At 45.0% G+C, this 25,820-nt stretch overlaps 1 protein-coding gene across 1 annotated transcript; it reads left to right on the top strand.

Annotated features, from left to right (window-relative positions):
• The first annotated feature begins 1,092 nt into the window (after positions 1 to 1,092).
• CCT7 (chaperonin containing TCP1 subunit 7) lies at positions 1,093 to 24,446 on the top strand. Its single transcript, XM_049857091.1, has 12 exons — positions 1,093 to 1,235; positions 12,781 to 12,934; positions 14,841 to 14,947; positions 16,530 to 16,655; positions 17,672 to 17,724; positions 18,053 to 18,224; positions 19,775 to 19,939; positions 20,748 to 20,936; positions 21,629 to 21,726; positions 22,105 to 22,237; positions 22,964 to 23,170; positions 24,058 to 24,446. Exons 1-12 carry the CDS (start codon positions 1,230 to 1,232, stop codon positions 24,277 to 24,279), a joined length of 1,632 nt encoding a protein of 543 aa, XP_049713048.1. The 5' UTR covers positions 1,093 to 1,229; the 3' UTR covers positions 24,280 to 24,446.
• Positions 24,447 to 25,820: the final 1,374 nt, after the last annotated feature.

Genomic DNA, 25,820 nt, shown 5'->3' with positions numbered 1-25,820 from the left:
TGCCAGCCCTCGCCCCAGCCCCGCCCCAGCACTTCTCAGTTTGGATATGACTCTCCAAGGCTTCACCGACTGGTGGGCCGGTCCGGGAGGAGGGAGAATTGGGGGTGGGCACCCCGGATGACTCGCTTCAGCGGCCTAAAAGCCCTGGCGGTTAGTTCCTGCCATCTCGGCCGGATCCTCTCCGTGGCCGCTTCACAATTTATTTGCCTTCTCCCAGGCGTGAGCACTCTGCTTTGCTTTCCTTCCCCCAATCCGTCCCACGCCCCCACCCCGCGGGAAGGCATTTGTCTAGCGCCCAGGTGGCCCACCGTTCTCGGCTTGGCGTTCAAGGCCCGCCAGTCTTATGCCCAGTTGCATCATTTCTTGCGCGCTCACTATTCGTAGGCGTTGGGAACGCGGCCTGATCTGCAGCCGTAAGGCTTTGGCCAGTGCAGAGCCAGAAAACGAGTATTGGGGCCAGGTTCTCACCCCGCCTCACTGTCACACTGTGTGCAACTGTGACTTTGGACACCATTTCTTAACCTCTCTGAGCTTCAGTTCCTTCATCTGGAAAAGAGGTATAATAATAAGACAAACAAAAGAACCAAGCCCGTTGTTGAGTCGATTCCGACTCATAGCTAGCGACCCTATAAGGCAGAATAGAACTGCCTGGCAGCGTTTCCAGGGAGCGGCTAGTGGACTCGAACTGCCGGCCTTTTGGTTAGCAGCCAAACGCTTAACCACTGCAACACCACGGCCCCTAGGTATAATAATAGTACCCAGGCAATAGGGTTGTTAGGATTGAGCTCATTTACGAAAAGCGCTTACTTAGCATAGGCCAGTTTCACAGCATTCAATAAATGCACGCGTTTATTGCATTCCTTGGTCTAGTGTCCAGTGGGGGATCGGGGCGGAATCAGGGTTAGTAGGTGACGGGGGCGGAGTAAGAAGCCTGCACCACCGAGAAGAAAAACGCACGACCGGAATCCGGAGAAGCTTCGGTAATTAAGGCCTCGGGTAGCGGGACCTACACCTCCTTCCGAAGCCCAGCCTCTGGCCCTTCTAGCCTTGCCGACTCTGTGGTAGAAGAACCATAGAGTGGCGGAAGTGGCCCGTCCCCTTCCTCTCCCGGCACAACGCCTTGACGAAGGTTCTGCGAACTTCTTTGGCGCGAGGCATTGTGGGGTTGCCGGACGGCCGGGACCCAGAGAAGAGAGGAGGAGGAGCGGGCCATTAAATAAGCTTCCAAAATGATGGTGAGTGGAGTCCCGCGCATCCGTCGCCATCCGCTGCCATCCTGCCCGTGGCTGGCACCGTCTGGCCGGGACCCATCCCTTAAAGCCCTCTCCTGCGTACCAGCTCTGTGTCCACCCGACCGCAGCCTGTGGGCGACCCCGGCCCGCAGCGGCCTGGCTCGGTTAGGGCACCGAGCAGGGGCCGTTGGCGAGGGCTGCGTAGGGCTCCAGGGGAGGCTCTGGCCGATCGGCTGGGGACTACAAGTCCCAGGGTGCTTCGGGGCCACGAGCCCGCGTCGTGGACCCGGGCACCCCGTTTTTGGGGTCCCCCATCGAGATTTGTGTGAAAGGAGTGCCAGTTGGGCGTGCTTCTGCGGTTGGCGGCTGGGAAGCTGGCTTGCCCCTGAGAATGCTGGATGTAAAGACGCTATGTGGTTCCTAGAACGGGCAGAGGCAGCATGGGGACCTTACATTTGGCCGAGCCCAGGGTTTCACTTTATGGTAGCTCACTGTCCCCCAGCCTATCCGGTGCAGCATAAATTGAGACAGCATAAATACTCCTCCGCTCGTATTTTCATTCATTCACACACTCATTCATTCCTTAAATAAACGTATATTTAATGCCCATTGAATGTACCAGGCTCAGCTTGTCGCAGGAGGTGCAGCTCTTTAGCCAGAATGGGCAGGGTAGACGGGAACACCGCACTCAGAGGTTGGAAGACCCTGGCTGTGACCCCCGACCTCTTGGTGCGACATTGGACTAGACTTTTCTAGTTGGCCCTTAACTCTGGGTCTTTTCCTTAGAATAGAGGACTGGGGGATCGTGGAGCTCTCCCCCTCCCACAACATCCCTTTTCTCTATCTCGGAGCTGCAGGTTCCTTCCCTGTTTCCCAAACTTAGGTAGTTATCTACTGAGTTGCTGTTGGACGAGGTCAGCTCTTAAGGAGGTTATTGCTGGCAAAACTCTTAAGTTATTGTTCCCCTGTGCACCTGGCAGTTTTCTCATTCATTTTGGCCTCTCGGTCTGACTCGTCCTCTTTTCTGGCTCCCTGCCGCTTCTCCCTGCCCTGGTAGATGTATGACTGACACCTTTGAGGTGTTCCTTCTGCTACTGAATGCCCCATGAACCCAGGTTGTGCCCAAGATACAAGGAACCTGTAGTTTATCTGCAACCCTCCCCACTTTGGACCTCTGGCACCATCCTTCTTCAATCCACCTTCAACACTACCTATTCTTGACATGGTCTTCACTTTCTGGACAGAGGCAGCATAGAATAACTGTTTAGAGTCAGGGCTCTGGAGCCATATTGAATGTCTAGGTTTATAACTCAACTCTCCCATTTACTAGCTGTGTGACTTGGAACATGTTACTTAATTTCTGGTCCTCAGTCAGTCAGAAGAGATAGCAATGAGTAGAGTATTGTATAGAATTAAGTGAATTAATGTATGTAAAGTGCTTAGAGCCATGGCTGGCATGTAGTAAGCACTCAGTAAATGTTAGCTATTACTCAGCCAGGTGGTTGCTTACTTCCTTTTCCTCCCTGTAGTCTATCCTACTGCCAAGGCTACCATAAGAGTTTAGGTTGGTATTCAGAGAACTGGGAATCAGAACTCAGGTTCTTCTGTCTGATAATTAAACCCTTCACCAGGGGACTTCAGACCACTGCACTTGGGTTTTTCCTGAATGGACCCCTACTCATCATTGCCAGATTGACCCTATTTCCCTGCTCTTTTGGTTGTTTAGATAGATGTCTCCTCCTTTTGTAATGTGAAACTTTCACCGAGAATCCTCCTTGCTGTCATCAGATTGTTCTCTGATATTCTAAAAGTCTTCTAGGGTAATAAGAAAACAACAACAAAAAAACCAAACCCGTTGTGGTCAAGTCGATTCTGACTCATAGCGACCCTGTAGGGCAGAGTAGAACTGCCCCATAGAGTTTCCAAGGAATGCCTGGTGGATTCGAGCTGCTGACCTTATGGTTAGCAGCTGTAGCTCTTAACCACTGCATCGCCCTGGGAATATGATAGAAAAGGACTGGTCCTGCTTGACAAGGCTTGCCTCAGTCCAGCTCTGCTACGTCTCCATAGGATCTCTCTACCCAGACTGTCGTTTCTGTTGGGACTACAAAGCATGGGGAACTTGGAGAACATGCGGTCAGCTGCTTCCAAGTCCTTGCTTTGTACTTAAGAATTGAATTCTCAGTGTATTTAGTGTCACCATACTGCCAACTCTTTAATGAAATAAGCCAGTCCTATCTTATTTCATGGCTTGTATCAAGCACTTTCTAGTATATGATGTTGTTGTTGGCTTTTGTCAAGTTGGGCCCTGACTCATGGTGATGTCGTGCGCAGTGGAAGAAAACGCCTGTTAAAATCCATAGGGTTTTCTTTGCTGATTTTTAGTAGTAGTAGATTGGCAGGCCTTTCTTCCTAGTCTCTTCATCTGGGAGCTCTGCTGAAACCTGTTCAGCATCGTAGCAACACGCAAGCCTCCAGTGACAAACTGGTGGCGACTGCACATGGGGTGCAAACCAGAAAAACCAAACGCCCTGCCACTGAGTTGATTCTGACTCATAGTGACCCTATAAGATTTCCAAGGCTATAAATCTTTACGGAAGCAGACTGCCACATCTTCTGCATACGTGAGGTACATTGGCAAGAATTGAATTTGGGTCTCTTGTGTGAATCGACTCGACGACACTGGGTGGTTTCTGGGTGTGTAAAAGGCAAGAATTCTATCACTGAATTACCAGTGTCCCCTCTAGTTTATGTAATGGTTGAAATTTCAGCACCAAAAGCTGCTGAATGTTGTTTCACATGTGGCCAAATCTAGCCGTTCTACAAATGGAGATTGCTATAGTGCTTACCTTTGGGAAGCTCATACATTAAAGTGGATGGTGATGTAAAGGTTGTGAGCAAGGGTAAGTGAAAGGAGAGTTGTAGGATCCCCTGTTCAGGTTACTCCTGTTAGCTTTTGTAGAGAAAATTTGGGGAGAATTGGGGCTCTGAAGAATTGCTGGCTTTGTGCTAAGGAAGTGATTTTGGTAAAAAGTGGCAGGTTGGCTCTTTTTAGATGGGGATATGATTTCAAATGGAGTTCCTGGGTGGTGCAAATGGTTAAGCGCTTGACTACTAGCTCAAAGGTTGGTGATTCGAACCTACGCAAAAGTGCCTGGGAAGACAGGCCTGGTGATCTGCTTCCAATAGGAAGGTCACAGCCTTGAAAACCCTATGGAGCAGTTCTGTTCTGCATGTACAAAGTCACTGTGAGTTGCAATCGACAGCAACTAACAACAGTTTCAAGGATGAGGTGAGAAAAAATTTACAAAAGCATTGGGTAAGCCAGCCTGTTGAATTGGTGAAAGAACCTTTTGAAGGTGGTAGGAAGGGATTGAGTCTGAAGTTGATTTTTTATTTAAAGTGTGATACTCCATCCAGAGCAGAGATGGACTCAGCAGAGAAGACTCGAGGCCACCATAAGGAATGATGTAGCAGGACTGGGAGATGATGGGGTTCCCTTATAGAAGGTGCCAGGCACCAGGCCAGCTAAGGGGCAGGAAAGAATGCTAGGAGAAGCCATTTCTTGCCACCAGAACTGGGTCACTGCCAGGAAAAGTATCCAAGGTACCGTGCCTGGCCCCAGATTTAAAGGGTTATCTGACAGGCATTCTTTTTTTTTATTGTGCTGTAAGTGAAAGTTTATAGTTCGTTAGTTTCTCATACAAAAATTTATACATACATTGTTATCTGACCCTAGTTGCTGTCCCTGTAATGTGACAGCACACTCCTTCCCATCCCTAATTTCCTGTGTCCATTTAACCAGCTCCTAACCCTTTTGGCCTTCTCATCTCACCTAAGGACAGGAATTGCCCATTTAGTCTCATGTATCTATTTGAGCTAAGAAGCACTGTCTTCACGGGTATCATTTTATGTCTCATTTTATGTCTTACAGTCCAGTTTAATCTTTGAGAATTGGCTTCAGGAACGGTTTCAGTTCTGGGCTAATGTCTTCTGGGGTCCCTCCAGTTTCAGTCAGACCATTAAATCTGGTCTTTTGCTAGAATTTGAGTTCTGTACCCCACTTTTCTCCCGCTCTGTCAGGGACTGTCTGTTGTGTTCCCTGTCAGGGCGGTCATTGGTGGTAGCCAGGCACCATCTAGTTTTTCTGGTCTCAGGGTGATGGAGTCTCTGGTTTATGTGACCCATTCTGTCTCTTGGGCTAATATTTTCCTTGTGTCTTTGGTGTTCTTCATTCTCATTTGCTCCAGGTCAGTTGGGGCAAATGGATGCATCTTATATGGCCATTAGCTAGCTTTTAAGATCTCAGACACCATTCACCAAAGTGGGATGCAGAACATTTTCCTAATGAACTTTGTTATGCCACTTGACCTAGCAGTCCCATGAAACCATGGTCCCCAGACCCCTGCCCCTGCTACTCTGTCCCTAGAAGTGTTTGATTGTATTCAGGAAACTTCTTAGCTTTTGGTTTAGTCCAGTTGTGTTGACTTCCCCTGTATTGTGTATTGTCCTTCCCTTCACCTAAGATAATTCTTGTCTACTATTTAGTTAGTGGGAGCCCTGGTAATATAGTGGTTAAGAGCTCAGGCTGCTAACCAAAAGGTCAGCAGTTCGAATCCACCAGCTGCTCCTTGGATATCCTGTGGGGCAGTTCTCCTCTGTCCCATAGGACCACTATGAGTCCTAATTGACTAGACGGCGATGGGTTTGGTTTTTGGTTTTGATCTAGTCAGTGAATACCCCTCTCCCTCCCTCCCCATACCCATAACCATCAAAGAATGCTGTAATAGTGGTCTCATACAATATTTGTCCTTTTGCGACTAATTTCACTCAGCATAATGCTTTCCAGATTCATCCGTGCTATGAGCTATTTCACAGATTCATCGTTATTTTTCTTTGCGTAGCATTCCATTGTGTGAATATGCTGTAATTCGTTTATCTCTTTGTCCATTGATGAGCACCTAGGTTGTTTCTGTCTTTTTGGTATTATGAACAGTGCTGCAGTCAATATGGGTGTGCATATATCTATTCATGTGATGGCTCTTATTTCTCTAGGATATATTCCAAGGAGTGAAATTGCTGGATCATGTGGTAGTTCTATTTCTAGCTTTTTAAGGAAGCACCAAATTGATTTCAAAAGCGTTTGTACCATTTTACATTCCCACCAGCAGTGTATAAGTGTTTTATTTTGTGTTTTTTGGATCAGTGCTAGCCTTGTTGGGGTGAGATGGTTTCTCATTGTAGTTTTGATTTGCATTTCCCTAATGGCTAATGGCTAATGATGGTGAGCTTTTCCTCATGTACCTGTCAGCACCTGAAAGTCTTCTTTGGTGAAGTGCCTGTTTGTATCCTTTGCCCATTTTTTTAACTGGGTTATTTGTCTTTTTGTTGTTGAGGTTTTGTAGTGTCTTGTAGATTTTAGAGATGAGACGCTGATCAGATTTGCGGTAGCCACAAAATTTTTTTCCCCTTCTGTAGGTTGTGTTTTTATTCTTTTGATGAAGTCTTTTGACGAGCATAGTGTTTGATTTTTAGGAGCTTCCAGTTGTCTAGTTCCTTTTCTGGTGTTTGTGCATTCTTAGTAATGTTTTGTATTTTGTTTATGCTACCCACGTAATAGGGCTCCTGTTTTTTCTTCCATGATCTTTATCATTTCAGATTTTGTATTTAGGTCTTTGATCCGTTTTGAGTGAGTGTGCGTGGTGTGAGGTATGGGTCTTGTTTCATTTTTTTGCAGCTGAATGTCCAGTTATGCCAGGACTGATACTAGTTGCCAATCTGATACAAAGGGTCCTTGTCTTTTCCTGAGTAAGAATTCATGTGAAAGACAAACTTTATCTTCAGCAAGCTTTATTTTGCCTGAGTCAAGCAAAAGGAGTCAGTGGGGGACTAAGCCTCTCCAAAAGGCTGACTTGAAAAAGGGAGCAAGGCTAGGGCTCTTATGGGTTCAGTGGAGACAATAGAGTAATGACTGTTTAGTGGATTTCTTTCAAGGGGCGGGTACTTCTCAAAATGGTGGTGCATGTTAATTAGGTTGTTTGTGCATCTGGAATTCAAGATGGAACCTGCTGATATTCAAGGTGGAGTCCTTTCGGCAACCCTTGGCATCACTTTTTATGGGATATACCACAAGCACACTGATCTTTGGCATTACATTGCGATCTTCGGAGTACTAAGGAAGGTTAAACAGCGGTCACACTTTGTTCTTCTGCACGTGCGGGAACCTGTAAAGGGGAAGGGAACTAGAAAAACACTAAGAAAAAATTCACTGGTTGTTTCAACCTTCTCCTGTTGACAGGGTGTGGTTCCTGTTTACCTAACTTCTAGATGGTAGTCTTTTTTTTTTTTTTTAATTTACCAAATTTGATTTTGTTTATTGTTATAAATAGAGCTCTAAACTGCTAAACTCTAAGAAAATTAATGCCTAATATTTCACAGTTCACCAGAAGTAAATAGAAATTTAAGGTTGGAAAGTCATTAATATTATAACAAATTATACATTCATTCAGGAAGGGGTTCCAAATGAGATTTTGGGGGCGGGGAGTATGATGAAGATTATGTATTACCCGGTTTGACTTTTTTTCCCTCTTTTTTGTAATTTTTAAAAAATAATTTTTATTGTGCTGTAAGTGAAAGATTACAAATCAAGTCAGTCTCTCGCACAAAAACCCATATACACCTTGCTACACACTCCCAATTACTCTCCCCCTGATGAGACAGCCTGCTCGCTCCCGCCACTCTCTCTTTTCGTGTCGTTTTCGCTAGCTTCTAATCCCCTCCACCCTCTCATCTTCCCTCCAGGCAGGAGATGCCAACATTAGATGGTAGTCTTTTAACAGCTCTTTTCTTCCACCAGCACAGTTAACCCTGTCGCAGCACTTTTTGTTAAAGAGACTGTCTTTTCCCCAATTAATGGATTTTGGGCCTTTGTCAAATATTAGCTGCTCATAGGTGGATGAATTTATGTCTGAATTCTAAATTCTGCTCCATCGATCTACGTGTATGTTGTTATACCAGTACTAGGCTGTTTTGACTACGATGGCAGTATAATAGGTTCTAAAATCAGGTAGTGTGAGGCCTCCCAGTTTGTTGCTGTTCTTCAGCAATGCTTTACTTATCTGGGGCCTCTTCCCTTTCCATATGAAGTTGGTGATCTGTTTCTCCATCTCATTAAAAATGCCATTGGAATTTGAATCAGGATTGCGTTGTATCTGTAGATGCCTTTGGGTAGAATAGACATTTTCACAGTGTTGAGTCTTCCTGTCCATGAGCAAGGTAATGTTTTTTCTACTTATGTAGGTCTCTCTTTGTTTCTTGCAGTAGTGTTCTGTAGTTTTCTTTGTATAGGTCTTTTATGCCTCTGGTTAGATTTATTTCTAAGTATTTTATCTTATTGAGGGCTGTTGTAAAATGGTATTGATTCGGAGAGTTCCTCTTCAAAATTCTCTTTTGTTGGTGTAGAGAAATCTGTTTTTTGTAGTTTTATCTTGTATCCTGAAACTTTGGTGAAATCTATTAGTTCCAGTAGTTTTCTTGTGGATTTTTTGGGGTTTTCTGTGTATAAGATCAGACCATCTGCAAATATACTTTTACTTCTTCCTTACCAATCTGGATGCCCTTTATTTCTTTATCTAGCCCAATTGCTTTGGCTAGGACCTCTAGCACAATGTTGAATAAGAGTAGTGATAAAGGGCATCCTTGTCTGGTTGCCATTCTCAAGGGGAATGCTTTCAGATTCTCTCCATTTAGGGTAATGTTGGCAGTTGGCTTTGTATAAATGCCCTTTATTACGTTGAGGAATTTTCCTTCTATTCTTATTTTGCTGAGAGTTTTTTTTTTTTATCATGAATGGGTGTTGGACTTTGTCAAATGCCTTTTCTGCATCAGCTGATAAGATCACTTGGTTCTTGTTTTTTGTTTTATTTATGTGATGCATTATTTGATGGCAGTGGTTTTTTTTTTTTTTTTTTTTTTTCAATTGTTTTTCTAATGTTGAACCATCCCTGAATACCTGGTATGGATCCCACTTAAAAAAAATACCCATTGCCATGGAGTCAATTCTGACTCATAGGGGCCCTGTAGGACAGAGTAGAACTGCCCTGTAGGGTTCCAAGGAGTGCCTGGTGGATTCGAACTGCCTACTTTTTGGTTAGCAGCCAGAGCACTTAACAGCTATGCCACCAGGGTTTCCAGAATCCCACTTGGTCATGGCGAATTATTATTTTTTTGATATGTTGTTGAGTTCTATCGGCTACAATTTTGTTGAGAATTTTTGCATCTATGTTCATAAGGGATATTGGTCTGTAATTTTCTTTTTTTGTGATGTCTTTGTACTGGGGTTTTTTTTTTTACCTCGTTTTGGTAAATGCCAGTGTCATAGAATTAGTTTGGGAATATTTTGTCCTTTTCTGTACTCTGAAATACCTTTAGTAGTAGTGGTGTTAACTCTTTGAAAGTTGGGTAGAATTCTCCAGTTAAACTGTCAGGGGCGGGGCTTTTTGTCTTAGAAGTTTTTTGGTTACCTTTTCAAGCCCTTTTTTGTTATAGGTTTATTTAGCTGTTCTATCTCTGTTTGTGTTAGTTTAGGTAGGTAGTGTGTTTCTAGAAATTTGTCCATTTCCTCTAGGTTTTCAAATTTGTTAGAGTATAATTTTTGGTAGTATTCTATTATGATTCTTTTAATTTCAGTTGGGTCTGTTGTGCTGTTGCCCATCTCATTTCTTATTTGGTTTATTTGCTTCCTCTCCTATTTTTCTTTTGTCAGTTTGGCCAGTGGTTTATTGATTTTGTTGATCTTTTCAGAGAACCAGCTTTTGGTCTTGTTAACCCTTTAAGTTCTTTTTCTATTTTATTTAATTCTGCTCTAATTTTATTTGTTTGCCTTCTGGTGCTCTAGGGCTTCTTTTGCTGCTCTCTTTCTGTTTGTTCGAGTTGTAGGGTTAATATTTTGGTTTTGACCCTTTTGTTTTGAATGTGTGTATTTATTGCTATAAATTGGCCTCTGAGCACTGCTTTTGCTGTGTCCCAAATGTTCTGGTAGGATGTATTTTCATTCTTATTTGATTCTATGAATTTTTTTTTTCCACTCTTTAATTTTTTCTATAAGCCAGTAGTTTTTGAGCAAGGTGTTGTTCAGTTTCCATGTGTTTGATTTTCTTTCCTTGCTTTTTCTGTCACTGATTTCTACTTTTATGGCTTTATGGTCAGATAAGATGCTTTGTAATATTTCACTGTTTTGGATTTTGTTAAGGCTTACTTTATGACCTAATACATGGCGTATTCTGGAGAATGTTCCATGTGTGTTGGAAAAGATAGTATACTTTGCAGCTGTTGGGTAGTGTCCTGTATATGTCTATGAGATCAAGTTGGTTGATTGTGGCATTTAGATCTTACGTGTCTTTATTGAGCTTGTTGCTGGATGTTCTGTCCTTCACCAAAAGTGGTGTGCTGAAGTCTCCTACTATTATCGTGGAACTGTCTATCTCTGTTTTCAATGCTGTTAGAGTTTTTTTTTATGTATTCTGGAGCCCTGTCGTTGGGTGTGTAAATATTTATTATGGTTATGTCCTCCTGGTATATTGACCCTTTAATCATTATGCAGTGTCCTTTCCTTATCCTTTGTGGTGGATTTAACTTTGCAGTCCATTTTGTCAAGAGATTAATATTGCCACTTCTGCTCTTTTTTGATTGTTGTTTGCTTGATAAGTTTTTTTCCATCCTTTGAGTTTCAGTTTGTGTCTTTAAGGTGTGTCTCTTGTAGGCAGCATATAGACGGATCGTGTTTTTTAATCCATTCTGCTACTCTCTGTCTCTTTATTGGTGCACTTAGTCCATTTGCATTCAGCGTAATTATTGATAGGTATGGGTTTAGTGCTCACAGACTTTCTTTAAAAAATTTTTTTAAAAAATGACTAAGGTACAATATGATTATTAGAAAAAAGTTGAAAAAGAGCCCTGGTGGCACAGTGGTTAGAAAAATAAATGGTACAAAGTGTCAGAACCCTCTTTGTCCCCACTCTTTTATGCCTATGTTTTCTGGGGCTTCCGTTTTTATGTCTTTACATACTCTATTTTACCCATTTTCTACAAAGCTCTTTTGTTTTTTAAATGCAGATCAGACTGTGTCATTCCTCTGCTTAAAGCTTTTCCAGGACTTCCCTTAGTGGTAGAAATAAAATCTAAACCCCCTCCATGACCTGCTAGTCTGTTTGTGACCTGGTTCCTGCCTGCCTCTTCAGCCTTATTGCAGTCTTGCTCTCACTACCCTCCATCTACACTGGCCACGTGGGCTGAACTTTTTAAGGAGTTGCCCAGTTAATAGGGAGTCAGTCAGCCCCATGGATTGCTGGACTCTGTTCCTGGTATGTGAATTCCTCACTCATTAACAGATTGAGGCAGCCTTGTGCTTTCCCTGCTCAGATCATTGAAGTACCCCTAGGAGTAGACTAGGGCCTTGGCTTTCAATCCAGTTTTTAGGCAGTCCAAAGTAAAAGAAATTTTAAACCACAGCCCGCTAACAACATAACATGTAATTAGCAAAAGTTTTGAAATAATATTTACCTACTATGTTCTGTTTCACACACATAAAAAAATATTAGCTGTGAACACTGATTTGGAAGACTTGGTCTGGTTCGTGAGCTCATCTCTGAAGGCTTACGCTGGTGTGCAGAGAGAACTTTGGTTTTCTACTCTGAGAAATTAGTATCTGTACTAATGGCACTGGAGCAGAGATGTCTAAGAAGGCCTTTTGAAGTAAGCAGATATTCCCTGTCTTCCCAGAGTTTCTAAAGCAGGTCTGCAAATTAAGCCCCTATGAGGATAGTGCCTGTCCTAGGGGCTAATGCAAAATAGAGAAAAATGTCTGGGGTCTCCGGCTGGAGATTAGTCACCAGGAAGCTTTATGATGCCAGCATGAGAACGTAAGGAGGAGTAGAAACGTTACAGTATGAATTATATTTGTTGTCCCTTTGTGAGGCAAGACAGAGGTGCTCTTTGGTTCTCTGCCTGTTTTCTTACTCTCTGGCTGAGCATCACTGGGAAGGCTGCCAGCCTGGGCACCTGCAGGACAGTACCGGCAGCTCTTGGCATCTTGGCTTTTGCAGCAATGCCCCTTCTCCTTCTTCAGGATGGAGCTGTAATACAGACCAGTGGATGTTTTGCAGGGGGTGAGTGCTGAGCACGTCCTGCTTCCTCCTGGCTGTGACCAAATTCCTTAGCACAGAAGTTGGAAGGCTGTGCCCGTTTAGCTGGGTACCAGAGAGCACGTGATCTGATTTGTTCTTTAGTCTAGATCAGTGTTGCTCAAACCGTTTTCCTTTCTAGCACATCTGTAGGGTGTGCTGTGGTCATGGTAGTGTCTTTGGAGGTTGAGGCTGGTTGGGGAATGGCTGTGGTGGAACATGGGGAATGTGGTCTTAAAAAAGCCTCCAGATGATTCTGTTACAGGGAGGTGGGAGCTTTTTTCCCCCTCCTCTCACCTGGAGTCTCATTAATATAGATGATTATGGTAGGGCATATTAAAAAGAAATCAATTGCTCTTTTTCTCTAGCCCACACCAGTTATCCTGTTGAAAGAGGGGACCGATAGCTCGCAAGGCATTCCCCAGCTTGTAAGTAACATCAGCGCCTGCCAGGTGATTGCAGAGGCTGTGAGAACCACTCTGGGCCCTCGTGGCATGGACAAGCTCATTGTGGATGGCCGAGGTAAGTCTGCTGTTCCTTCAGGCCTGGGAGCAGAGATGGAGACTCTGGGGAGTAAGCGGGCTGGAAGAGGTTGGCATAAAAAATCCATGCTTTTAAGATCTGTAGTATTGCTAACTCAGAAGTGCCCCATTCCATACATTATCCTGAATAAGGGCTCGGCTGCTAATCAAAAGGTTGGCAGTTCAAATCCACCAGCTGCTTCTTGGAATCCTATGGGACAGTTCTCCTCTGCCCTGTAGGGTTGCTATGAGTCAGAATCGACTCAGTGGCAGTGATTTTTTTTTTTTTTTGGTTTGGTGAGACTATATGGGAGAAGGGGATTCAGGAGCCTGCTGCCTTATGAGGAGATGCAGCCTGAGACCATGGATCAGAGAGCAGTACAAGCTAGTGAATTGGGAGTGAGTAGACCTGCTCTGTGTGCCCTTGGAGCTCAGAGATGGAGGAGAGGACTTGGGGCTGGAGGCATGAGGCAAACTCATATAAGTAGAAGAAAGGGCATTTCAGTGGTCAGGGATGTGTGGAGAAGTGAGCACAGAGCAGTGTGGCCTGTGCATTTGGGAGAGGCACATGAGAGCTGGCTGGATGGGTACCATGGGGCCATAGTATAGGGCCTGGGAATCCAGACCGGAGAATTCGGGCTTGAGCTGCCACTCAAACCTCCCTCTCATCTGACAGAGCATGTGGCAGATGACAGTTTGTGGACTGTGAGGGCCTGGAACCTTGTGGCCGTGGTGCCGCAAGGTGGTAGTTTGATGTCCCACATCTTCTTAGCAGCAACCCTGGCCTCCCAAATGTCTTGTTTACGGCTCACTGAGTCTAGACTGAGGGCTGTCCGCATCGAAGGATTGTGTAGCACAAAGGGTTCTCCAAACTTGGATATTGGGCCACTCTATGAGAGTTATAAGATCAGTTCTTTGTATCTGCCTTATCTCTAACAAGAACCATTTGAGGTTGCCTGTGGCTGCTCCATTGTATATGAAGGTGAGGCAGGGAGAAAATTCCCCTTTATACTTCATCATATTTATTGCATGTGAGCTATTAGGATGATGACTGTGTTAAGAATATCTAAATGATCACTTGTTCTCATTTTAAAAATATTTTCTACATTTCTAATATTTTCTCTTTGAGCTGTGCTAAGCGCTGTTCAAAGAGAATCAGGTCTTTGGAAGCTTAGGATTTTAGGTGCCCCTTTGTACATAGAGGACTCTGTATAAAAAGATCAGATTGGCCTCCTTTCCCATCATTCCTTTCCGTGATCCCCTCTGCTCCATCATAAGAAAGTGTACACAGGCTCCAGGTCCAACTAGAAGACAGAACTTAAGAAAGGAGTGTAACAAGGTAATTATGAGCCTAAGAGGCGGAAACCGCCACATAAAGCAGAGACTACATTAGCCTGAGACCAGAAGAACCAGATGGTGCCTGGCTACAACCGAAGACTGCCCTGACAGGGAACACAACAGAGAACCCCTGAGGGAGCAGGAGAGCAGTGGGATGCAGACCCCAAGTACTCGTAAAAGACCAGACTTAATGGTCTGACTGAGACTAGAAGGACCCCAGAGGTCACGGTCCCCAGACCTTCTGTTAGCCCAAGATAGGAATCATTCCCAAAGCCAACTCTTCAGACAGGAATTGGACTTGCCTATGGGATAGAAAATGATACTGGTGAAGAATGAGCTTCTTGGATCAAGTAGACACATGAGACTATGTTGGCATCTCCTGTCTGAAGGGGAGATGAGAGGACAGCGGGGGTCAGAAGCTGGCCGAATGGATGTGAAGAGAGAGGGAAGGAGTGTGCTGTCTCATTAGGGGAAGAACAATTAGGAGTATATAGCAAGGTGTTTATAAAACACAATAAAAATAATAATAAAAAGAAAGTATAAAACTTTTACTTTTTGTTCCTTTTAAGGCAAAGCAACCATTTCTAATGATGGAGCCACAATTCTGAAACTGCTTGATGTTGTCCATCCTGCAGCAAAGACTTTAGTGGACATAGCCAAGTCCCAAGATGCTGAGGTAGGAAAATTAATCATCTGTTTTAATGAAGGGTGGAACATATGCCCACATGCTCCTTCGCTTTTCTCTCTAAAAAACATTTTGATTTTACATCTAAAATTGTAATTGCACAAGTAATACATGCTTGTAAAAATATTCAGATGAAATTAATAGTCTTTTGAAGTTTATGTGTGTAGCTTTTCACATTCATTAACATAGTGGTGAATGGCAGTGGTCTTTAGAGCTAAGCCTGCTGCCTGAGGTCTTAGGAAGGGGCCATGTGTTATCATTCGTATGAGTTGCTAGGAAAATAATTTTACCTCTGATCTGTTTGTCACCTTAAAATATGCGGATGGAAATCCTAAGATTTTCAGTCTACCTTTTTTAAAATTACTTTACTTCTAACAATGGAGTCTTCATAATAAATGTTGAGAAAGACAGATTCACGTTTTAAGAATACAGGCAGTCCCCGGGTACTAACTTCTGACTTATGTACAACCCATAGATAAAAACCAGCCCCTACAAGGCCTGAAAAAAACCCAAGGTACATACGATGGTTTGTGATAACAAGCGGGCACTGTTTTGCACTGTGCATCAATACATTATTAATGTTACTGTGTTATTATGTTAAAGATATTTTAGTGTATCTGCAGGTGTTTCTTTAACGTTTTTTATGTTCTAAGACAAGCGTTTGACTAACTGACATTAGATAGGAATCATACCTAACTGTTCCAATTTACATACAAATTCAACTTAGAGACACACTTAAGAATGGAACTCGCTTATGATCCGTGTACTGGCAAGTACTATAAAATGTGTGGAATCCCTGGGAGGTGCAGATAGTTAAGCATTCAGCTGTTAGCCAAAAGGTTGGTGGTTTGAGTACATCTAGAGGCACCTCGGAAGACAGGCCTGGCAGTTTGCTTCTGAAAGGTTACAGCCTTGAAACCCTGAAGGACTTGGGGTAAAGAACTTTAGCTGGTCCTGAGAGGTTTGTTTTAGTGGGATTTGGCTAGAAATTACCTTTTCGTAAACTTCTGCAGTACTTTGTACTGTTTAACAAATATTTCACACTTCTTATAACTGTGGTTATCTGAGATACCATCTCCTTTATTGTAAGCATGACAAGGACTGTCTTAAACATTGCAGTGCCTTGTACATAGTAAATTGGTGTTCAGTTAATTTTCATGTGTGATTTCATATCCGAAAAAATCTGATTGTCCAAATCGGCCCTCGTTAGAGAATGAGCCTGACCTTTGTAGTCCAGGACCGTTTGACAAGACGGATACCTATCTACCATCGCTTTGCTTCTACTTGTGGAAAGGCCTATGTTTTCAGAAAACAGTTGGACACTCATTTAAATGGTGTCTGGTTTAAATGGGTAGATTCCCTAAAAATGGCATTCGGGAGCTTTATTCCAACTCATAGTGACCCTATAGGACAGAGTAGAACTGCCCCCATAGGGTTTCCAAGGTTGTAATCTTTACAGAAGCAGACTGCCACATATTTCTCCTGCAGAGAGGCTGCTGAGTTCGAGCTGCCAGCTTTTCTAAAGCAGAGTACTTTAGCTGTGAAACATGTATTTCCTGTCATTCTCTTCCAGGTTGGCGATGGCACCACCTCAGTGACCCTCCTAGCTGCGGAGTTTCTCAAGCAGGTGAAACCGTATGTAGAGGAAGGCTTGCACCCCCAGATCATCATCCGAGCTTTCCGCACTGCCACCCAGTTGGTATGGAATACGGGCTAACTGGCCTCGTGACTGGGGATCTTCGCATTTCTTTTAGTGAGGATGATGTCTTTACTGGAATAACAAGGGACTAGCAAACAGTATTCCTTGAGCATTTTCTGAATTCTCTTCCCATCCTTGACCAACCTCAGAGGAGTTTGAATCTCAGTTCTACCATTTGGTTGCTATTTGACTAGATCTGTTACTTAATCTCTTTGAGCTTCATCTCTTTGAGGTGGTACATATAAAGTGACTAGCACAGTGCCTGACATATCATAGGCTCTCAGTAAATGAAAGCTGGTTTTGTTTTTATCAAGTACTTCATGGCATCCTGAGACCTAGCCTTTATTCACCATTCTCACCTTCATTCTGTGACCTAGAGCAAGTTGCTTAATACCTCTATGCCCTACTTTCTCCCCTTACTATCACCTTGTCAGGGTGGTGACGTTAAAATGTGATGTAAGAGGGGTGCTTTTGAAAAGACATAAAGTGTAATATGCTAGAAATTGTCATAGGTGCTTTTAGTAAGCCAGGAATTTTGCCTTAATCTACCTTGGTGGCATAGTGGTTAAGAGCTATGGCCGTTAGCCAAAAGGTTGGCAGTTTGAATCCACCAGGTGCTCCTTAGAAACCATATGGGGCAGTTCTCCTCTGTCCTGTAGGGTTGCTATGAGTGGGAATAGAGTCGACGGCAATGCGTTTGGGTTTTTTGGTTACCGTCCTGGTGTGTTTCCACTCGTGTTTTAGTCCACTACCTGAGGTCCAGTGCTAGATCCGGGAAACATACTAATGGTTCTTCAAAACTATGTCCACTCTATGTTTGTGTAACTTTGGGGGCTTTCTAAACTGTAGGGTTTTATGTTCTTCTGGGCAGCTACAAAACCTAGAGATGTTTCAGCCATAGGGTAGAAATGTTTAATATTTGGGAGTAAACAGATTAGGGACTAACAAGAGACCTTGGGATCCACTTTCCAGTTTACCTTCAGCATGAAAGACTCACTCAACTTCTGTTTTGGCAGGCAGTTAACAAGATCAAAGAGATCGCTGTGACCGTGAAGAAGGAAGATAAAGTGTAAGTTTGCAGTGGGTTTTGTCAGAGCCATAAACTTCCTGCAGTCTAACTGGATGCAGAAGCATGTTGCGATCCCTACATAGGCCTGGGACTGTTGGGCTCTCGCCAGACCCTTGACTGCCCCAACCTGCACAGCACAAAAGAGGCTATAGTCTGTGAGGTGTTTGACTGCAGTCACCATCTGTCACTGATAATCTGCCATAAAGACACAGAAAGTGAAGTTGGGAAGGGCTGGTTTTAGAGGTGGAAGAGGAATTACCTCTACATTACAACAGAATGAGATGAGGGGTTTTCAAGGCCTAATGCTGGTCCTGCCCTCGTGTGCCAGGGAGCAGAGGAAGCTGCTGGAGAAGTGTGCCATGACCGCTCTGAGCTCCAAGCTGATCTCCCAGCAGAAAGCCTTCTTCGCGAAGATGGTGGTTGATGCGGTGATGATGCTTGATGATTTGCTACAGCTCAAAATGATTGGAATCAAGAAAGTGCAGGGGGGAGCCCTAGAGGTAAGCCAGCTGGGCTCCTGAGGGGGCCCTGCTTTCACATTGCCCCTTCAGACAACTTGATGGAGGAGGAGAGGAGGACACACACTAGGGTCTACAGTCAAAAGGAGGTCTCCTCTACCTCCACCCCTGCCACAGATGCAACCACTCTCCTGTACCTAACTGCTACTGAGCTCATCGTCTTGTCCTCCAAACCTATAGCGTTTTCTCCATTCCTTGTCACAGTGGCTATCTCTGTCATTCATTCAGCCACTTAAACCAGAAATCTAGGATCAGTTTTGCATATCTTTTTGATTCCCCGCAACCTGTCAGTCACTGTTGTCTGATTTTACCCACTGATTTGTTATTAATCCACCTCTTTATTTATTCCCAGGACCACCATGGCAGTGGTCATCCTTCTGGTCTTGTATCCCCAACTCCATTCTACTTTATGTTGCATGGCAAAGTTCCCCAGCTTACTGCCCTGCATGTAAACGTTTCCATGGTTCCACATTGCCTGCAGGATAAGAGCCAGGCCTAGAAGGTTCTAAACTGGCCCCTGTCTACCTCCTCTCCTTCCTCACCGGCTAGTCCCTGCTGTGTACTTCATGTTCTGGCAGTTTTAAATGGCTTTTCTTTCATTCCTCGATTCCACAACACTGCCTCACACCTCTTGGGAACACCCCTTTTTTCCTTTTCTTGGCTCGACTAATTTCTGCTCGTCCATCGTGGTTAACCTCAGGCATCGCTCTCTAGGAGGCCATGGATTCGAATGACGTAGCAGATAGAAGTTGGGGACAATACTGTTTACCAATGGGCTGTAGTATTGTAGCTTAGAATTATAGATTAGCACTGGCGGAGAATCTAAAAGACATTGACCACAATATTCTCTTATCATGGAGGGAAAGTGACTTGGTCGTTCAGTAAGAGAGAGAGGCAAGATTTGAACCTGAGCTTACTGCTAGTGCTGAGACCAGTCTCAAGTGCAGCATGCTTTCTATTATGTCTTGTTGTGAAATCCAAACCACAGGAAACTCTATTATGGAACAAGGGGTTGAGATATGGGGAGCCAGACTTTAGCACGTGTGTTGTGGTGTGTCTATACGTGTGCATTACAGGTCGGGGTTTGTGGAGGTGCAGGCAGTAGGAGGAGGCTAGAGGGTTGGGTGACAAATGCGACTGGCATTGGACAGCCTGTGCCTTACTTGTCCCTGCTTGGTTCCTTTCCTGGCAGTGTGTGGACTCTTATAACATCATTTATCTCTTGGGAAGTGCTTCAGGGGCCAGTCTTAGAGAACGGCCCACACAGGCCTTTACCATGCTTAGTAACTGCAAACTGAATGGTTTTCCTTCCACTAAAGGAACAACTAAAATATGTTGTTTTTTTAATTGATTTTTCCCAACTCTTTTGGTAATGAAACACTTTGTTACAGTGGTGACTGAAGACATGGTTCAGTCTTTCAGGTTCACAGAAATGAATAAGCTCTAGCCCAGCAAACTGCTAACTTGGTTTTGTTTCATGCCAGTATTGAACTGTTGAACCTTTTTTTTTTTTTTTTTAATTTTAAAAACAGGAGTCCCAGCTAGTAGCTGGCGTTGCATTCAAGAAGACTTTCTCTTATGCTGGGTTTGAAATGCAACCCAAAAAGTACGAGAATCCCACAATTGCCCTTTTAAACGTTGAGCTTGAGCTGAAAGCTGAGAAAGATAATGCTGAAGTCCGAGTTCACACGGTGGAGGTAAGCACCACCAGCTGGCAGTGCACGGAAATGGGCAGCTTCCTGGGCCAAATCCTGATATCTTCAAGGCGTCTTGGACCCAGTTTTGCTTCTCAGGCTTCTTGTGGGCTCCTTTCTCCTGCCTGGCCCCCTAAATGTTGATAACTAAATACTAGGCCCACTTCTTTTCTCACTCTGTACTCTCTGAGTGACCTCAACCTGAAAAGATTTGGTTAGGATAAGACCTCCTAGAGATGTATGCTATGGCCCCCGGGGGGGAGTAGGTAGGACACTCCAGCACACAGCCTGCACAGTATTTTGGTTTAGTTTGTGTGGGCAGTTTTGGGCTCCTGCTAGACTGGGTTCAACGCCATAGTGACACGTGTGTGCCTCTCATTGTCTCATTGGTATTACCAGGGCTGCCTCTGGAGGTAGCTGTGTCACTCAGCTGTAAGCAGATGCTCTTGAGAAATGTGTCCCCACCACAGACTGGCCTTTGGGGAAAGGGGTCTTGTCATTGGGAACTACATGGGTGCAGTGGCTCAGAGGAAGGCTAGAACTCATCCAGGCCAGACTTGCTCCTGCCTTGGCAATGCCAGCTCTGGAGTTTGTCCTAGCCCTGGGGTTACTTTCCACTTGTGTGTTGGAAAGTTTCTGGTGGTTCTTAAGTTATCTTCTTTTTGGGCTTCCATGTTTGCTTCGATCAAGAAGGGGCTATTCTGTCTTACCTCTGTGAATTCTCAGCTAAATCGGCATGTTTGAGTAGCCTGCCATATATGCTAATCTCCACCCTCAGAGGGTCCGCACACTTTTCTGGCTCTTTGTTTAGGATTATCAGGCAATCGTTGATGCTGAGTGGAACATTCTCTATGACAAGTTAGAGAAGATCCATCGTTCTGGAGCCAAAGTCGTCTTGTCCAAACTCCCCATTGGGGATGTGGCTACCCAGTACTTTGCTGACAGGGACATGTTCTGTGCTGGCCGCGTGCCTGAAGAGGATCTGAAGAGGACGATGATGGTAACAGCTTTCACAGGCTGCTTCTTGGCCCGGGTGGGATTTTCATTTACCCCTGGAATGATAGAGTGCTGTCAGGTCGGCATGCAAATTCAGCCTTATTCTCTCAGGTCTTTTTTTTTTTTCTTGCCATGAAGGATTTCCTGGTTAAACCTGGTCCTCAAAGATGTTATCGGACCCACTTCATTTCTAACGTGTGTATGCTCAGTAATGCAGACTGCTTTAGTCTCATAGAAACAAGGCAGGAAGTTAGTTTGGTGTGTGCAGGAGCCTAGTGGTAATGCTGTGATTAGCTGGGCTAGCCTAAGTATTGATGTTTATAGCCAGTTTCTTCCCTTTCTTCTTGAGCATCCTAAAAGACACTTGTAGGTGTAAAACTCTCCTCCTGGGTTCAGTTGCTGGGCCAGAGCATTCTAGTTTGCAGGAAGTAGTATTGAGTGAAGTGGGAAGGGGTGCCCACTCCTTTTGACTAGATCTGTTTGCCCTTTATGTGTTGTAGTTGTATTTTGTTTTCTGCTCTTTCAGAGGGAGTAAGGCTCAAGGGAGAGAGTGATTTACCCAGCACAGAGGGATTTGGGGCACCATGGCAGAACCTATCGTGGGAGTTGGCTTTGAGACTAGGTGGCAGGAAACTCATTTCTAGCCCTGCTGGGAGCCGTCACTGCTAATGGTTTTGCCTGCCTTGTGCTCCTCAGGCCTGTGGAGGCTCAATCCAGACCAGCGTGAATGCTCTAACAGCAGATGTGCTTGGCTGCTGCCAGGTCTTTGAGGAGACCCAGATTGGAGGCGAGAGGTAAGCCATGGGCCTGAGCTACCTGTTGGCTGAGGTCTCCTGAGCCTTCCCTGTATAACCCAGGTCTGGCCTTCTGCCATGTTGTGGGTGTGGCATACAGCATGTGCTGCTCTTTGCGGAGCACAGAGAGCCCAGATGCAGTATTTCAGGGGGAAAGAAGGTCTAGATGGATCAAAAGTCTGTCTTCACAATCTTTATGCCTCGATGGTACAGCCCCAGGCTTTGCCAAGAAAATATCTTTACAGTTGGTTTGGGGAACCCTAGTGAAGAACGTAAGAGCAGTTGCTCAGTGGCAGGAGAGGTTGGCAGTGAAGTCGGAGCGTGGCAGGTTGGTGACATAAAAGAGTTCACGTCTCTATGGTTTGACCCTGAGTGTAGGTACAATTTCTTCACTGGCTGCCCCAAGGCTAAGACTTGCACTATCATCCTCCGCGGCGGTGCTGAGCAGTTTATGGAAGAGACAGAGCGGTCCCTGCATGATGCCATCATGATCGTCAGGAGGGCCATCAAGGTAGTGGGCTGGTGGCTTCCTGCCTGCATGACTGTGTGCTCTCCCTTACTAGCTGATAAGACCCTGCGTTCGCATGGTGATTCCTTCCGTATATAAACTCTCATTCCCTTGGTGGTATGGAGGGCCCTAATGTGCCCCATAAATCCAGAGAACTGAGCCTCAGTCTCTCAAAAATAGGTCATGCTGCCTTGCAGGCTAAGATTTGTTCTTTTTTTTTCCCCCCTGTGTGTAAGCCTTTTCTTGTTTTTTTTATGATGGTGGTCTCATATAGTATTTGTCCTTTTGTGATTGACTTTTTTCACTCAGTATAATGTCCTCCAAATTCATCCATGTTTTCAGATGTTTGGCAGATTTGTCATTATTCTTTGTTGTTGTGTAGTATTCCATTGTGTGTTTGTGCCATAGTTTGTTTATCCATTGATCTGATGATGGGCACTTACTAAGCTTTGTTCTTGCTGGCAAACTGGAGCCGATATGGTCAGCTATCCTAACGATTGTGCCAGTGCCCTCAAGCTTAGGTGACCTTAAAGATGGTCAAAAACCATCAAGCTCACTGGGTCAAGATTGGGATATGCTAGGCAAAGCTGGCAAGCAGGGGCCGTGTCTGGGCTTCCTGGGGCTCAGGATGGGGAAAAGAATGAGGAACCACTCTTTCTGGTCTGGCCCAACTTGGCCATGGCTGAAACTTGAGCCAGAGGCATTAAAATGTGGGTCTGGTCTCTGCAGAATGATTCAGTGGTGGCTGGTGGTGGTGCCATTGAGATGGAGCTCTCCAAATACCTGCGGGATTACTCAAGGACCATCCCGGGAAAACAACAGCTGCTGATTGGGGCGTATGCCAAAGCCTTGGAGATTATCCCACGCCAGCTGTGTGACAATGCTGGCTTTGATGCCACAAACATCCTCAACAAGCTGCGGGCCCGGCATGCCCAGGTGGGTCCTTGCTGTCCTTAGAGCCCAAGGGTTGGGTGGATAGGGCTAGATCTAAGGGTGTGGTGCGCTTACTAAGACTGTGTGCTTGGCCCAGGTGGCAGAGTTGGAACTAATCCCAGTACCAGCTTACTGCCTCTGAGGGCAGGGGAAGCAGTGCCAGGACTGGAGGTTCCAGGCTTTTCCAGTGCTTGTACCAAGACAATGAGCATTCCTCAAGGTGCTGGAGTCAAACACTTAGGAGAGGAACCCTGAGGAACTTCGGAATCCTGTGACCAGGGTTCTAGCCGTGGCACCACCACTTCCAAGTTGTGGGCTCACGCTGGTTATTTAAACTTCTCAGAATTTAGTTTCTCTATTTGTTGAACGTGGTATGTCTGTCTAGTGCTTAGCACCATAACTACAGCACTCAATGAGGGACCTTGTTTCTGACTTGTGTTAGGATTTTAAGCAAGTTGCTATACCTCTCTGTGTCTCAGTTTCCTCATCTGTAAAATGGGGATTAGTTGAAGCAATGGTGTGATAAAATAAGGAATTGGAAAGTGTTTTGGAAAGTCTGCATTTTCGTTTCTCCTGAGAACCATGGTTAGGTACATGTCGCTAAGGTGGCCTGAGGATGTAGCCTCCCCAGAACAGCAGTTTGCCTGGGAGAGGACCCAGAGCTCTTGTGCGGTCAGCACATCCAGAGTGTGAAGGGACTTGCTGGCAGGGGAGGGCTGCTTCGAGGTGCACTTGCCGGCTCCTGTTGTGGTGCCATGGGAAGTTGCGCTCAGGGCAACACTGTCACAAACCTGAGCATCCCAGCAGTTACCAGGCCTCGTGGAGGGTGTGCAGGAAGAAATTTGGGAGCAGCTCTATATGACCTATTCTCTGTGTTCCCACTCTTTCAGGGGGGCATGTGGTATGGGGTGGACATCAACAACGAGGACATTGCTGACAACTTTGAGGCCTTCGTGTGGGAGCCAGCTATGGTGCGGATCAACGCCCTGACGGCAGCCTCTGAGGCTGCGTGCCTTATCGTGTCTGTAGATGAAACCATCAAGAACCCCCGCTCGACTGTGGATGCTCCCCCACCAGGTGGCAGGGGCCGAGGCCGTAGCCGCCCGCACTGAGACATCCCACTCATCGTGCGATTGGCTGACAGGCTGGCTGCAGGGTGTGTGTAGTTTACTCTCCCGTCTTGGTTAATTGATGTTACAAGGAAGCGGGGTTGTAATTGGTCCACTCTCTTCTCACTGGAGGTTATTTAAATAAAACATAAGGCCTAGAGTTATCTTTGCAGATTATCTGGATGCTGTAGTTTTACTCTCGTGTCTGTCTGTCCAGAATTTTCGCTTCGCATGCATTCACCCAGCAGGCAGAAAGAGATGATTTTCCTTCCTGTTGGCCAAAGTCCTCAACAGCCTCCAGTCACTATTCAAGGCCATGTGTGGGTTGACTCTTCCAGGTCTTGTTTTGGGAGGTAGAGTTAAAATAAGAGAAGCTTTTATTGCTGTATAAAGGGGTGAACTCCACTAGAGTGGCCACCTTCTGGTTGCATTTTTAGACCTTCCCTCTGTTTTGATGCCATCTTGTTTAGCACTGGCACACCAGTCTGCGTGTCCTGCCCAGGCATTGTTCTCATGGTTTCTCTGGGTTTGGGTAAATGCATTACATCACCTTGTGCCCCCTCTGCCTCCATGTTTTTTTGACTCAGTGTTTGGCTGCTCTTTATTCAAGATCTTGAGGTTGAGTACTCTAGGAGGGATGTTTTGGGGAGGCCACATCCTCTATAAACGCTAGTGACTTCTTAGAAATCCACTGAGGAGAGATGGCTGAAAGCACCCGCCTGGTCTTTTCAGTTCAACCACCAACGACCATGGGCTGTTCTTCTGTACCGTGGACATTTGTTTTATACATTTGTCATTAAAATACACAGGAGAAAACAATTAAGAGTTATCAGGCATGAATACCTTATTACTAATTCTTATACTTGCCCACGCCCTTACCTTTACTAGAGATCTTTATTTGTATGTATGGCTTTGAATTGCTTTCCATTGTCTTTTCCCTTCCATCTGCAAAACTCCTGTTAGTATTTTTTTGTGGGGCTGATCTGGTAGATACGACCTTTCAGCTTATGTTTGTCTGGGGGTATTTTAATTTCACCCTCATTCTTGAAGGATAGTTTCACTGGGTATAGTTTTTTTTTTTTTTTTTATTGTGCTTTAAGTGAAAGTTTACAAACCAAGTCAGTCTCTCATACAAAAATTTATATACACCTTGCTATTATACTCCTAATTGCTCTCCCCCTAATGAGACAACACATTCCTTCCCTCCACTCTGTATTTTCGTGTCCATTCGGCCAGCTTCCTACTCCCTCTGTCCTCTCATCTCCCCTCCAGATAGGAGATGCCAGTGTAGTCTCATGTGTCTACTTGATCCAAGAAGCTCATTCTTCCCCAGTATCATTTTCTATCCCATAGTCCAGTCCAGTCTGTGTCTGAAGAGTTGGCTTTGGGAATGGTTCCTGTCTTGGGCCAACAGAAGGTCTGGGGACCATGACCTCTGGGGTCCTTCTAGGCTCAGTCAGACCTAAGTCTGGACTTTTTATGAGAATTTAGGGTCTGCATTCCACTGCTCTCCTGCTCCCTCAGGGGTTCTCTGTCGTGTTCCC

This window comes from Elephas maximus, chromosome 17 (assembly GCF_024166365.1).
Source record: "Elephas maximus indicus isolate mEleMax1 chromosome 17, mEleMax1 primary haplotype, whole genome shotgun sequence".
NCBI lineage: Eukaryota > Metazoa > Chordata > Mammalia > Proboscidea > Elephantidae > Elephas > Elephas maximus.
Note: the sequence above shows the minus strand (reverse complement) of the source record. Positions and strands in the feature narration are given on the sequence as shown.